At 50.8% G+C, this 14,033-nt stretch overlaps 2 protein-coding genes across 3 annotated transcripts in view; one reads left to right on the top strand and one right to left on the bottom strand.

Annotated features, from left to right (window-relative positions):
• The window catches only part of BCR (BCR activator of RhoGEF and GTPase), a 118,573-nt gene that overhangs the window by 10,751 nt on the left and 93,789 nt on the right, over positions 1–14,033 (top strand). The window lies entirely within an intron of this gene.
• Positions 1,575–1,907, bottom strand: LOC117017381 (cytochrome c-like). Its single transcript, XM_033097511.1, has one exon. It carries the CDS (start codon positions 1,899–1,901, stop codon positions 1,575–1,577), a length of 327 nt encoding a protein of 108 aa, XP_032953402.1. The 5' UTR covers positions 1,902–1,907.

The raw sequence follows: 14,033 nt of genomic DNA on the forward strand, positions 1-14,033 counted from the left end.
GCGGCTTTGTCTCTTTTTCTCCTTACCCTCTTTTTGAGAGCTCCGGAAAGCATTTTGCTTGGAGACGTAGGGGAGCGTGCCGTTCCCACCCTGCCTGGTGCCCGGGGTGATGGAGGGCAGGTGATTCTGTGGTGTCCCTGACTTACAGCTATATTCCTGAGTGTGGTGGTGGTTTTTAAACAGCTTTACTGAGCCATAATTCACACCGTAGAATTTACTTGTTTAAAGTGTACGATTCAGTGTTTTCAGTATATTCAGAGTTACGCAACCATCACTGCTAATTTTAGAACATTTTCATCATCTCAAAAGGAAACGCCACTCCTTTCTACCATAACCCCCTGTCTTCCCCAGCCCCTGGCACCCACTGCTCTAATTTCTGTGTCTGTGGATTTGCCTTTTCTGGATATTTCACATGAATGGAATCGTATAACATGTAGCCTTTTGCATCTGGCTTCTTTCACTTAAGAGTAAGGTTTTCAGTGTTCATCCATGTTGTAACACGCCTCAGGGCTTCATTTGTTTTTGCGGCCGAATATTATTCCAGAGGGTGTTTTCGTACATGGTGGTTGGGCCCTGATTACTGCCTGGGTGCTCTCTGCTGGCTCATATGGGTCCAGGTCAAACCTGTCTGGGCCCTGAGGCCTGAGAGGGCTGTGTGTGGAGCCTCCTCTTCATCAGGGAGGGACCCTGGGGCAATGGGATGCTGGAAGGCAAATGGCAGCTGAGAGAGTTCCAGGGGCTCACCAGGGAAAGGGGGGCTCACCAGGGAAAGGGGGGCTCATTTCAGCCTTCAGCCTGGTGGCTCTACCTCGTGGACCTGTCCCTCAGGAACCTGCTTGTTTAGAGACAGACCTTTCCATCCAGGGACCTCTCGGGCAACGGTCTTCCTCTAGGCTCCCCCCTTTTTTCGTGTGGTGAAATACACATAACATAAAATGTACCATTTTAACCATTTTTATAAGTGTTAAATAGTCTTTATTTGATATTATACATAAACCGCAGTAAAATGCCTTTCATTAAGTAAATGGCAACACTTTAGATACAGGGAGTTTTAATTAAATCGGCGTCGTTAGGACCAAAAAGACAAAGCGGACACGGCCCCCGTGTCTCCAGCCCTTGCCTGTTAGCCGGCTAGTGAACACAATTTGAAACACAAGTAAGTCTCGATAACCTAGGAGACAGTGAAGGCATTTCTTTAGTATTTAAACATATTAATATAACTCGTTATGTTCATCTAAATATAAAGCCAATCTCCTACAGGTTTGGAGATGGCATTCACCATCTCTGAAAAGTGGGACATGACCAGTCACGTCCAATCATATCTTCAGAAGGGGACACGGTGATAACAATAGAGCACTTGCTGAACTGAAATTACCATCCAAGTTCCAAACGCTGATCGTATCCCGTTAACCCACAAGCCCATCTTATTGAAATCAGGCCTGCCCAAAAGAAGGGTTCTATCAGCCATTCATGATATGAATTCTGGTGTCTGAGATCAAGTTAAATATGGTGCACATAAAAAAAAAAATCCTGAGACCTTTCTATTTTGTGATAAATAAGGCAGTGGCCAACTATTACTCCTTAGTAGCCTTTTTGAGATACGCTGTCAAGTCTGCCCTTCCTGCAGTCTTCGTAATGCCAGCGGCGAAGGTCATTTTTATTCCAGGGAGGCACTTCTTGGGATTCTCCAAATGCTCCATCAGCGTCTCCTCTCCCCAGGTGACGCCTTTGTCCTTGACGGCATCCATGTAAGAAAATTCCGGGGCCTGACCTATCGTTCGCCCAAACAGACCATGGAGATTTGGCGCAATCTTGTGTTTGCCTTTGCCTCCCTTTTCCACAGTATGGCACTGGGCACACTTCTGAACAAAAACCTTCTTGCCTTTCTCAACAGCACCCATTTTTAAATCGCTCTTTCTTCGCACGTGATACAGAGACTCACGCTCACATGCCAGGCATCCCGCTCTCTCCGTTGTATTGATGACTTTTTTTTAAGTGTACAGTTCTGTGGCCTTCAGCACATTCCCGTTGCTGTGCACCCGTCACCACCATCCGTCTCCAGAACTTTTTCGTCTTCCCAAACTGGAACTCTGTCCCCATGGAGCAGTAACTCCTCACCCCACACCCCCCTGCCCCTGGCACCCTCCGTTCTCCTTCTGTCTCTGAATTTGAATACCCGGGGTGCCTCATGTACTTGGACTCCTCCAGTACTTGTCTTTTTCCCTCTGGCTTGTTTCACTTAGCGGGGTGTCTTCAAGTTTTCTTCCTCAAGCCTGTCATTGCCAGGCCTGGGTGGTGGCTAGACAGCAAGCCATGAGACTGGGCTGACCGAGGCCCCTGCTCCAGGGAGAAGAGGGGGCGCCATGTTGGGTAGCGTGCTGCATTTGACAGAGTGCCTTCTGTCACAGAAGTCCCCGTGGAGGAGCAGCGGGGACGTCTAGAGCTGAGTCGTGCAAGGTTTTAGGTGAAGGACTGAGGCTACCTGCAGGGCTTGTCTGTACTTCTTCCTAGTTGAACAGATGGCGTGATCTTGTCCCCCCCCTGCCGCCTCCCCCCGGTGACATGGAGTGGCTAGGACGTGGGCTGAGGGATGCACAGGCTGGGGCCACGTCTTCTGTCCTCTCAAAGGCGCAGGTCTCAGGTGCTGGGCTCAGCCGTCCTGTTGGCTGGAAGTCCTGGTGCTCTGACCTGGAGACGACATGAAGCACTTGCTCAGCATAGTGTCGCCTCTCGGGGGTCAGCATGAGCTGCCCGTGCAAAAGCAGTATCTGCCCTAATCTTAGACCTTAGAGCAGAAAATGTAACTCATTGCGGACTGTTGTCTTCTAAAAGCTTTCCGCCTTCTCACTCAGGAACATGGATCAAAGGGTCCATCTGCCTTTGTGTTTGAAGGCACGACATTGTCACCTGAACCATACTTTACAGGCGCTTTCTTCCTTTAAAAAGTTGGCCATTTGCAAACTCCCATGAAGGTAGAAGAAGACAGCGAGCCCCCGGCTCATCAGCCACTTGCAGCAGTACCAGGATCTCACCGCTCCCTTCTTTCTCCCTCATTTTCAGTGTTTGGGTTCTTAAATTGTGGAAGATGACACGTAACAGAAAATGTACCCTCTTAACCATTTTGAAATGTAGACTTCAGTACTGTTGAGTATTCCGTGTTTGTTAAGAGGCGGGGTTGCTGGGAAAGCATGGATCTGTCCTTCAGGAGGGTTTGTCCCTCCTCATGTCCTAGGAAATAGGGGGATGGTTTAGACTCAGCCCTTAGCTGGGGTGCAAGGAGCCTGTGGGCCGGGGTGGGAGCAGGGATGAGCAGGCACCTAAAATCCTGTAACGTGGGGCAGAGCTCTAGGCTCCGCAGAGCCAGCGAGTGTCAGGAAGGGAGGTGGGGGCGGGGGGGAAACTCCAGGCAGAGAGTCTGGAGTGGGCAAGCTCTCAGAGGCTGGGAAGTCTTCAGCATGCTCAAGACGTAGCAGACGCTGCTGGGTTGGAGAACTGGTGGGGAATGTGGGCAGCGCGGGAGGTGAGCCTGGGTCGGAGGGTTGCAGTCACGCCATGCAGGACCCAGGAGCCAGACTGAGGACGTGGGCTTTCCTGGAGGGCGCGAGGCGGCCCCTGCAGGTTGGTGGGGGCCAGTCCCAGTGGGACTCCAGGGAGGTTACCCAGGCCTGTGTGGGTCTTGTAGAGATGTGGGCAGCCCCAGCAGAGGCGTGGCCAGGTTACTACTGAACTGCGTCCAGGGATGACGTGGATTTGCAGGGGTTTGGTCACAAGGGCCTGGTGGGTGCGTGGCCTTGTTTTATGGGTGTTGACATGGCTCACCTGGGACGCAGGGGGTGGGGAGGTGAGTGAGGAGGGAGATGATTCAGAGGAGAGAGAGATGAAGGTGGCAGTTAGGCCAGAAAGCAGGTTCAGGAGACCTGTGGGGTGGAAGCCCCAGACAAGGTCTGAGAGGGGACCGGGAGGTCTGCCGTGAAGCTCGTATAGAGAGAGAGGGTGGGCGCGGGTGGAGAGGGTGGTGCTGGGAGTGGAGTCCGAGGCTGGAGGCAGAGGGTGGGTGGAGAGGAATGCAGTGACGAGCCCGGTGCTGCTGCAGTGTCAGGTGCGGAGCCTGGCTTTGGGGCCCCGAGCAGTTGTAGTAATGATCTGAGGTCGGAGACCGCCATGCAGTTGGGCTCACAGGTGCTGGGTAGGGAGGCCCCGTGGACCGGCATCTTGTCATGGAGCCATTGGATGGGCCCACCCTCCTCCCCCAAAGCAGCTGGTGAGCCTTGTTAGAGTTTAGCCCTTCAAATCTGGGTTGTGATGATAACCATAAGCCTGGTTTCCTCTCCTGTGGTGTTTCTGCCACGGCAGACGGTGTGAGTCCCTGCAGCAGACTCTTCTCTGTGGAAGAGTGAAGGAGGATCCAGAAAAGGCTATACGAGGCTCTGGAAAGCGGTGTGCAGGGCTCCAGAAAGGGGTGTGTGAGGAAGTGTGGGAGACGTGGTCCCGGCACGCCTTTGTCATCTGGCTTCCCAGCCATGTGAGCCCCGTGCTTGCTTATTTATCCCTGCTAAGTCTGCAGGGTCGGGTTCCAGAAACTCTGGCAAGGAAGTCCAGGAAGGTTAATGGGCCAAGACCCGTCCCCCTGGCTGGCTGGGAGAAGCACTTTGTTCTAACTGCTCAGGAAGCGTGGGGATTTCTTGTGGGAGTGTCCGCTGTGCTGCGCTGGGTGGCCAAGCCCCCAGAAAGCCAGCAAGGGGCCCGCTCCCTAATGCACAGCAAAACTGTCACAGTCAGCTGTTGGGGTAATAGGCAGGGACATGACTGCCAGAATCAGAGTGCCCTGCCTGGCCACCCCGTGAGTACTCAGGACACATCTGGGAGGAGAACAGAAAATGGATGTTTCTTTTCCTCTCCTTTCTCCCTGGCCCCCGAAGCACTGAGCTTTCTCAAGTATGTGAATTAATCAGAGTCGATCCTAAGAGAGGAGGGTCACTTTATGTTTATGGAACTCGAAGACAGGGCATGACTGGTTAGAAGACCTTGGCTCTCAAAGGCTGAGGTGGGACTTTCTCGCGGGGACACCCTTGCACCTGCAGGCGTCACGCTGTGCATAGGGACATCCACGCTGGCCTGGCGCTCAGGCTCTGAGCTGCACCGACCAACCCAGTGCCGTGGGTCAGGACCCATGGACTGTCCTCGGCTGTTCCCTTTCAGACAGACCTGTTTTGTTTTGAAGCTTAAAGGGGGCTTTTACACACACACACACACACACACACACACACACACACACACGGCTGGCACTCCTGAGAGAATGTGACTGGCGAGATTTTTTCTTATTTATGTTTTAAAGTCTCCTGGTTTGCATGCATGGCCCAGCTGGGTCATCTGCTCAGGGTCTGCTAAGGCTGCAGTCAAAGTATCCACCACGGATGCATTCCCGTCCAGAGCTCTGTGTCCCCTTCTAAGCTCAGGTTTTTGGCAGAATCCAGTTCCTGGTGGTTGTAGGACTGAAGTCCCTGTTTTCTTGCTGGCTGTCAGCCGCTCCCAGCTCCCAGAGGCCACCCCTCTTCCGAGGCATTTCACATGTGGCTGTTTGATTTCCTCCTCTGTGAGAGCCAGGGTTTTGGAAGAGTTCCTTGGGTGGTTCCTCTGCAGCCAGGGTTTTGAGTACCTTCACCTCGGGGAATCCATGTGCACTAGCTATAAGTTTTGAACGGTTGACCTGTAGAAGAGGGAATGGATTTCTTTTGGGTCATATCTGAAAGATTGGTTGGTAATCAGTGACCAGCGGCTTCAGGATGACAGGTTTCTGCTCAGTGTTAAGGAAGATTTTAATTTCTTCCAGACTTCATATAAAATCATATCCATAATTATTTTATGGAGCCGAGATCTTGCTGCGTACGTGGGTGTCCTGCTTTTGCCAATTAATGGGAGCATTTTGTTGTTTTAACTAAGTAGGAAGTATTATTTTTAAGGGCCACATTATTACTTTGTAATACAGTTATCATTTACCTAATTTTAATGAATTTTGTTAGGCGTGTAAAGTGTTTACTACTGTATGGAGCTGTTTATAATAATGTTTTGGTGAGCATCGTTTTTAGAAGACCTTTATTGAGATGTAATTCACATACCATACAGTTCACCCATTTAAAGTGTATAAGTCAATGGTTTTGGTATATTGCATTATTTTAAAAAATTGTGGTAAAGTATTTTTTATCATCAAAAAAGATACATATTTTATGGGTAAAATAAAAATTTACCATTTTGAACATTTTTTTTTTATTGTGCAACCATCACCACCACCCATCTCCAGAACTCTCTTAATCTTGCAAAACTAAAACTCTGTACTCATGAAGCAATAATTCCCCTTCCCCTCCCAGCCTTTGGCAACCACCGTTCTACTTTCTTTCTCTATGATTTTTGACTGTTCTGTGTACCTCGTGTAAGTATTACTGCCTTATTTCACTTAGCATAATGTCTTTGAGGTTCATCCATGATACGTAACATGTGTCCGAATGTCCTTCCTTTTTAAAGGCTGAGAATATTCCATTGTTTATATTTACCACATTTTGTTTTAAGTGTAGGTTCAGTGGATTCATTATATTCTGTGAGCATCTTTTTATGTGGGTTTCTGGTCTCCTTCCTGCCTCCTTCCATTAGGGTGGACGTCTGTCAGTGGGTTTACCCAGAGGTATGGGTGGTGATAAGACCCCTGACATCTGCTGCCGAGTGCCCTTCCTGAAACACTGTTCCGGTTTACCCTTTGCTTCACAATTAATCTTCTGCTCTCCTTTGACTTCTTTCTTGCTCTTGTTCTTTTTGCAAGACTTTACCAAAGTGATTCCATTTGGTAATATCCCAAATCGTGATCTGGGGTTTTTGTCTCGACAAGCAGGAGCTGAAGACAAGCAGCCCTTAAGGGTTGCTTTCGGCGGCGTCTGCCCTAAGCTGGGCCCCACCGTAACTTCTGGTTCCTTGATGCTCCCAGAAACAGGAGAAGCCCTGAGTTAGGGCCACACTGGTCCAGTCTCTAATTTGGGAAGATCCCTGAGGCCACTGGCTGCGTGACAGTTCTTTGTCATCTCTGTGGTACTTGGTAGGGAAAGAACTCACTGTCCCCTTGCTTATCATGAAACTTGCTAGTTTATTGCTGCTCTGGACTGCTTATAAGTGAATCTGAAAAGCATTTTGGCTTCTTTTCTATGCATCCTAGCTATGGATTCAGTCTGCTAGATAGCATCGTCCAGTTAATTCTGTCCGATGGAGTTTCTACGTGGCCTTAAGGGAAGCTCTGAGGAAGCTGAACACTACGGTGGAAAAGGGATTTTACAGAAGGGAAAGAAGCTTGCATGGCAGTGCACGGCTTTACTCAGCTGGCAGAATCTGACAGAAGCCAGGCCAGAGAAGCAGGGAGCTTCTGGGTTTGTCAGGTCTAACACCTCACTGGGCCTGAGGACTTGCAGTGTGTAGGTTGTGTGTTGTATAGGTTGGAGGTGGGGGCAGATACAGCAAGGCTGCATTTGGAGGGAGGGCAATGTGGTGTAATGGGTTTGGGGAGGAAAAGAGGGGGATGGCTATTTCTCTGACACTGACAAGTGTCTCCCATGGCGGTGGCACCCATCTTATTGTTTTAGTACTCGCTGGAGCTGAGAACCAGCAAGTTGGGAGTGGTAGCCGTCTCGGGCCGTGGATCATAAAGCTGAGGCGCACACTTTTTCGTTTTCCTTCTCTCTGTTGCCTGTCTTGGCTGTCCCGTCGGCTGCTGCTCTGACGCAGGGTAAAGCGCTTAAACTCCCTGGGCGTTTGAATTCCTCTTTGTAAATGAGGAAGCCCCACAGTAGTGTCTTTTAAGATCCCTTTACTTTTGTGATTCCAAATAAAATGAAGTCATGTCACTCAGAGTTCCCAGCAAATTACTTGGAAAACCTCATTGGCAGGTGTCCCAATGTAGTCTTTTTGTAAGACCCTCATTGTGCCTGGCTGCCTGCAGTGACGGGGGTCCAGGGACCTGAGGTGGGCCGGGGTAGGTTTGGCTCCTCTGCGTGCAAGTTCAGCGGGAACCAGGATTCTTCTTTGCTGGTTGATTTGTCGTCTTCCTTCATTGCCCCACTGGCCAGGGGCAGGGATCAGCAAACTTCTGGGGCCCCTGGGTCAGCGCCCAGCACTGGCACAGGTGCTCAGAGGCTGTATAGGCTCCTGGACCCTGTGCTGAAATGCAGAGTGTGGGCAGCAGGAGGCCCAGCCGTCGCTGCGGGAGGCGGCGAGGACAGCATGGAGAGGGTCTGCCAGGGTGAGGTGATGGGGTCCAGGCAGGTGGTTGGCAGCGTGAGGCCTGGGAATGCCAGCTGGTGGCTTGCCAACCAGAGCAGCCCTGTGTGGTCAGGAATGCTTGTGCTGAGGCCTGTGCCGAGACGAGCAGCGCTTGCATTCAGGGCTGTTGCCTGCGTGCGTCTCTGTGCCATGGGGTTGGGGGCCATGTGGTCCCTTGGGGCCATCGTTTACTTTCCTCACCGAGGACTGGTCCTCCAGCAGCCTGCTGCCTCGTGAAGCTCCCACGTGGGATTGGAGTCCGAGGCCTGTGTCCTGCAGGGGAAGCTCCCTCAGCATTATCAGTGCAAGCCGGAGCAGGGACAGTCGTGTTGCCGAGCTGGTCTGCCCCGGTCAGTCTAGAGAGCATGAGGACAGGAAGGAATCTGTGCTGATCATCTGTACTCTTCTGGGGTGAGGGTGCCCGTGCTTCCCTTCAGAACTGCCCATCTGGCCCACTTGGCTAGCTATGCACTTCAACTCCTGGGGCCCCCCAGCGTATGCCAGCATTCCCTCTCCTGTGTTCTTGCAGGAGAGAGCATTTTCCCTCTCACTAGAATTTTGCACTTGGGTTTGGCTTCACGCTTTGTAACAGGATCCCGTGTGCATTCCAGGATCTGAGCCCCGCTGCACCCTGCAGGGACCTAGGTGGTGCCTGCCTGCTGATGCTCAGACAGCAGGAGCTTAGAAGGATAAGAAGCTTCCGTGGCAGACTCGGCTTTGAACCACAGGTGGTTATTTGATCCTCTGCACTTTGCTCTGCAGTGTTGGGCTTGGCGGAAGTTTTCTTAAAGGGCCAGATAGTAACTAACTTAGGTTTTGTGGCTGAGAGGCGAAATCGAGGCTATTAGGTGGGTACTTATATAACCATTTCAAATGTAATCATTTAAAACCATTCTCAGATCCCTGGTCACACAAAAGCGGGCGGTGACGGGCTGGATTTGGTCCTGTGGGCCCTGCTGACCCCTGTTCTACGGAGAGCGACCACATAATTCCTGGTGATTATGAAATGAGAGCACGGAGCTGTGTGTGGGTGTCTCACATCTGTGTTCTGGAGTTCACGTGAGCTTTCCCCATGGAACCTGTGAAACAGGTGGGGTCCGTCTTCCTGTCCCCATGAGGGCTCTTTCCTCCAGAAAGTCACTGGAGGTGGAAGAGCTGGGGGTTGGGGAGAGGACCAGCTGGTTACCAAGTCCCTGTTCTCCCCGTGCATCCTGCTGCTCCCCGGGTTGACTGTTGATCCCTGAGGCAAGGCGGGCCACAGGTTAGTCGTTGAAGCTGGGTGACGGCACACGGGCACACGTGCTACTGCGTTCTCTAGTTTTGTATGGGTTTGAAATTAATAACACGTTAAGAAAATAGTCGTTTATTGACCAAAGATATATTTTAAAAAAACAACCCGAGAAAGCCTCCACCTTGAGAGAACAGGGTGTTGGAATCCTGAATCTTCCTCAAGCCCGAAATTTGTGAGTAAAGTCTTGCTCGTGACAGATGTTCCTGAGAAGGCAGCAGCCGTGCCTGGTCCACTCATCCATCTGTCATCCCTCCATCCAACCGTCTATCATCTGCTTGTCCACATACGTCATCTGTCCCAACCAACCACCTGCCTTAGTCCGTGCGGGCTGCTGTATCAGAATACCACGGACTGGGTGATTGACAGTCAACAGCATTTTATTTCTCACTGTTTTAGAGGCGGGAAGGCCAAGATTGAGGCACCGATAGATGTGGCATCTGGTGCGGCCCCGCTTCGTGGTTCATAGATGGCCATCTTCTCCGTGTGTCCTCACGTGGCAGGAGGAGCGAGGGCGGGGGCTCTCTGGGATCTTCCGTAAGGGCACCAATCCCGTTCCTGAGGGCTCCACCCTCATGACCGCGTCACCTCCTACCATCATCCTGGGGGTTAGGTTTCAACATACGGATTTTAGGGGGACACAGACATTCAGTCCATAACACCACCCTCACCGTTTATCATCCCGCCTTCCGAACAGCCATCCATTCATCTCTGTCCACTCACCCATCATCCAAGCATCCATCCATTCTTCTGTTTATCTGAAGCTTATGTAGCACCTTTTTGGGGTCCAAGCCCTGTGCTTAAGCCTTGACGCCGTCCTTGACCCCAAGGAAGCCGTAGACACAAAGCAGCTGACAGATGAGCACTGTGATGTGGACTGTGGACTGGAGGTCAGTACCCAGAGGGCACAGAGAAGGGACTAACTCTGCTCCCTCAGCTCAAGGACGGCAGCCCATTAGTTGGGTCTTGAATGGACCCAGATGCGAAGCAGCGTTAGGCCACTGTGAGGACAGGGGGAGGAAGAGGAGGCATTCCAGGCAGAGGCAGGCCTGTGCACAGAGCCTGGAGCAGGAGGGTGGCACGGCTTGCTGCAGGGTTCTGTGACGCTTGGGACAGATAGAACCTAGTGTTGGGGCAAGGGACTGGCTGGGGATGAGGTGGGGTGGTCTGGGGTGTCCCCACAGGCCAAAGAAGGCCCATAGTGGTGCCTGCATGGAGAATGGGGTGAATGTGGGGTGCAAGAGCCCCCCCAGCAGCTCGGTTCCCCACTCCACAGTGTGCCCGAGCCACCACAGGCTCCTGAACTCTTTCTGGACAGAGCTCCGACCCCAGCTGACAGCCTTGCTCTGGCTGAGGCAGATTCACCTACCTGGGCTTACCTTTGTTTTGGCTCCGTGGCTCACAGTTTCCAGTTGGCGAGCCCTGGCCCAGACAGAGTGGTATTTTATGTCTGTGTGCAAAACACACACAGGAGCTTCAGTGTTTGGGGAGCTTTATGCTGCAGTTGGCTCCTCATAAGGCTGGTGAGGGGCAGCTTTCCAGAAACCTTTGTCAGGCCCTCTCAGGGGTTGTGAGAACCTCCAGCTGGAACCCACTGGCTGGAAAGGCAGAAGGAAGCAGCCATTGCTCCTCCGGTGCCCTCCCTCCCACACCTGTGCATGTGTCTGCGTGACACTGGGGTTGTGGCTGGTGGAAGACCGTAGCCAGGGCTGCTGTGTCAGGGCCTTCCCAGGCCCAGGGCACGTACGGTCATGTAACAACTGTAGGAAGAGTAATTGACATTTGTTTCTTTGTTTTAATTGTGGTAAAATACAGACGACATAAAATAACCATCTTAATGATTTTTAAGTGTCCAGTTCAGTGGCATTAAGTACATTCACACTGTTGTGCAACCATCACCGCCATCCGTCTCCACAACTTTTTCATCTTCGCAAACTGAAACTCTGTCCCCATTACACGGTCACTTCCCACTGACCCCTCTGCCATCCGTGGCAACCACCATTTCACTTTCTGTCTCTATGAATCTGACTGCTCCAGGTACCTCAGAAGTGGGATCATGCGATATCTGTCTTTTCGTAACTGGCTTATTTCATAATGTGAAATAGCATAATGTGCTCAAAGTCCATCCACGTTGTAGCGTGTGTCAGAAAACCTTTCCTTTTTAAGTCTGAATAATATTCCCCTGTGTGGGTACACCACGTTTGTTTATCCGGGCTCCTGTGGATGGACACTTGGGGGGCCTCCACCTTTGGCTACTATGCATAACGCTGCTGCTTGAATGAGTCTGCAAATCCTTCGGTCTTTGTTTGCCTCACCCTTCAGCTATTTGGTGTGTTTGTTTATTCATGTATTTTAATTGAGATGTAATCAGTGTATAACATTGTATTGAGATACATAACAACGATTTGATTCATGTATTTGTTATGATTACCACAGTAAGTTCAGTTGACGTGTATCCCTGCATATAGTTACAAATTTTTCTTTTCAGCTATTTGTTTTTCAACCAATTCTCTTTCCTCTTTCAACAAATTTCCAATTGCATGAATTTTTATCTGTTAGGAAAACAAAATTTTAGGTTGAGGGTAAAAAAATATATATATATCTTGGTAAATCTGTTCTTTTAGAAAAAAATACCAAAAGTTCCAAAGATGCTATCCTGTCATTTGAGGTGTGTGCATGTGTGTATTGAAATGTAATTTAGAAGTCATTCTTTTTGGTGTACTGCTCTGTGAGTTAATGACAGAGTTGTGTAACCACAGTCCCAATCAATACACACAATATGTCCATCACCCCAAAATCTTCATCACCCCAGAGAGTTCTGTCACCTTCAGAAAGTTCTGTCACCTGTATGCCTTGTAGATACCTGTCCCACCTGCAGCCCCTGGCAAACCACTGATGTGCTTTCTCTCCCCGTGGTTTGGCCTTTTCCCGAATATTGAATAAATGGAATCCCAGTGTGTAGCCTTTTGGGCCTGGCTTCTTTCACTTAGAGAGCGCACTTGAGATTCATCCAAGTTGTGGTGTATATTGATAGCTTGTTCCTTTTTATTCCTGAGGAGTATTTCGTCACGTGGGTGGGTTGACACAATCCTTTTCTGTTCTGTTCTGACAGCTTTATTGAGATATAACTTACCACATAGTTCCCCCACCTGAAGTATGCCATTCAGTGGTTTCCAGTCGATTCACAGAATTGGGTGATACAAGCACCACCACCGTTTAGTTCCAGAGCATTTTCATCACACCAAAAACAATCCCATACCCGTGTGCTTTCTCTCCTTAGCGCTGGCCACCACTAATCTGCTTTCTCTCTCTCTCTCTATGGATGTGCCTATTCTGGACATTTCATATAAATGAGGTCATATGGTCCATGGCTTTTGGTAGACACTACCCTTTTTGCACTGTTTCTTTTGGAAGACACAGACCACACTGCATCCTGTGGGGCAGGTGGGAGTGAGGAGTTGCTTCCCTTAGTATGTCCCATCTCCTCCCCGAGTCCAACCTTTCTCTCCGGGTTTGAGGCTGTTCCCCTCAAGGTACCAGGAATAAAACCCCTTTCTTTCCTGGCTCCCCTCGCCATAACTGGCGTCCTGCCTGTCCCATCTTCTGCCTCTCACAAAAATGTGGATCCCTGAGTAGCAGATGGATGGGAGGTTGGACCCTACAGCTTTCCCATGTGCCTCTCCTTTTCCCCATGAGTCCAGCTGCTGAGTCGCCCTTTGTTATTTTTGCTGCTGGATTGGCCAGGTCCCGGGAAGGGGGCTGCAAGCAGGAGAAAAGCTGCCGTGGCATATGGCCATGCCAGTCGCCTGCAGCCTGGCATCTGAGCTGCAGATGGAGGACTGCCTGCAGTTACGATTGCCGGACGCACTGGCTATGCAGGACTGAGAACCTGCATGGGGGCTGTGATCACCGTTGGAGCCCTTTGCTGCCTGTAGTCCTTGGATCTGTGACTGCTGACATGAGTCCCTGGGATCGCGACAGAATTTGGAGTCTACAGGGATCCCCATTGCCCAGGATCCTGGGGCCTCAGCAGGAAGTGTAGTAGGAAGCTTGTCGGAGTGATTGCTGTGTAGGCGTGTGAGATTCCCAGGCTGCCAGCGCCTGGAAAAAGCCCCTGTTGGGCTTTGTGAGTCCAGGGCTGTCAGCCAGTCCAGCAGGAGCACAGTTCTTGTTCTGGGAGTGCAGGGGTCTTCTGGAACCAGACAGCATTGCAGGCTCGCACCCATGGATTGTACCCACCCATGAGCGTTGCCCTATGTCTCCCAACACATACGATACCCTCCTTGGGCCACCTGCTCTGATTCTGAGGGACAGGGTGTTTATGACTCTGTGTTTTTGTTTGTTTCCTCATTTGAAGAAGAAAATAGATGCACCTGCTCTCTGGCCGAGAGATGCACAGCTGCAAGCAGCACACCCAGTGCTGAGTATTGCTCAGAGCAAGGATTCGATT

The sequence above is a fragment of the Rhinolophus ferrumequinum genome, chromosome 25 (assembly GCF_004115265.2).
Source record: "Rhinolophus ferrumequinum isolate MPI-CBG mRhiFer1 chromosome 25, mRhiFer1_v1.p, whole genome shotgun sequence".
Lineage (NCBI taxonomy): Eukaryota > Metazoa > Chordata > Mammalia > Chiroptera > Rhinolophidae > Rhinolophus > Rhinolophus ferrumequinum.

What these genes read in the sequence shown, in the direction of transcription:
- LOC117017381 (XM_033097511.1), bottom strand. Translation starts at nt 1,901, where the DNA reads ATGGGTGCTGTTGAGAAAGGCAAGAAGGTTTTTGTTCAGAAGTGTGCC.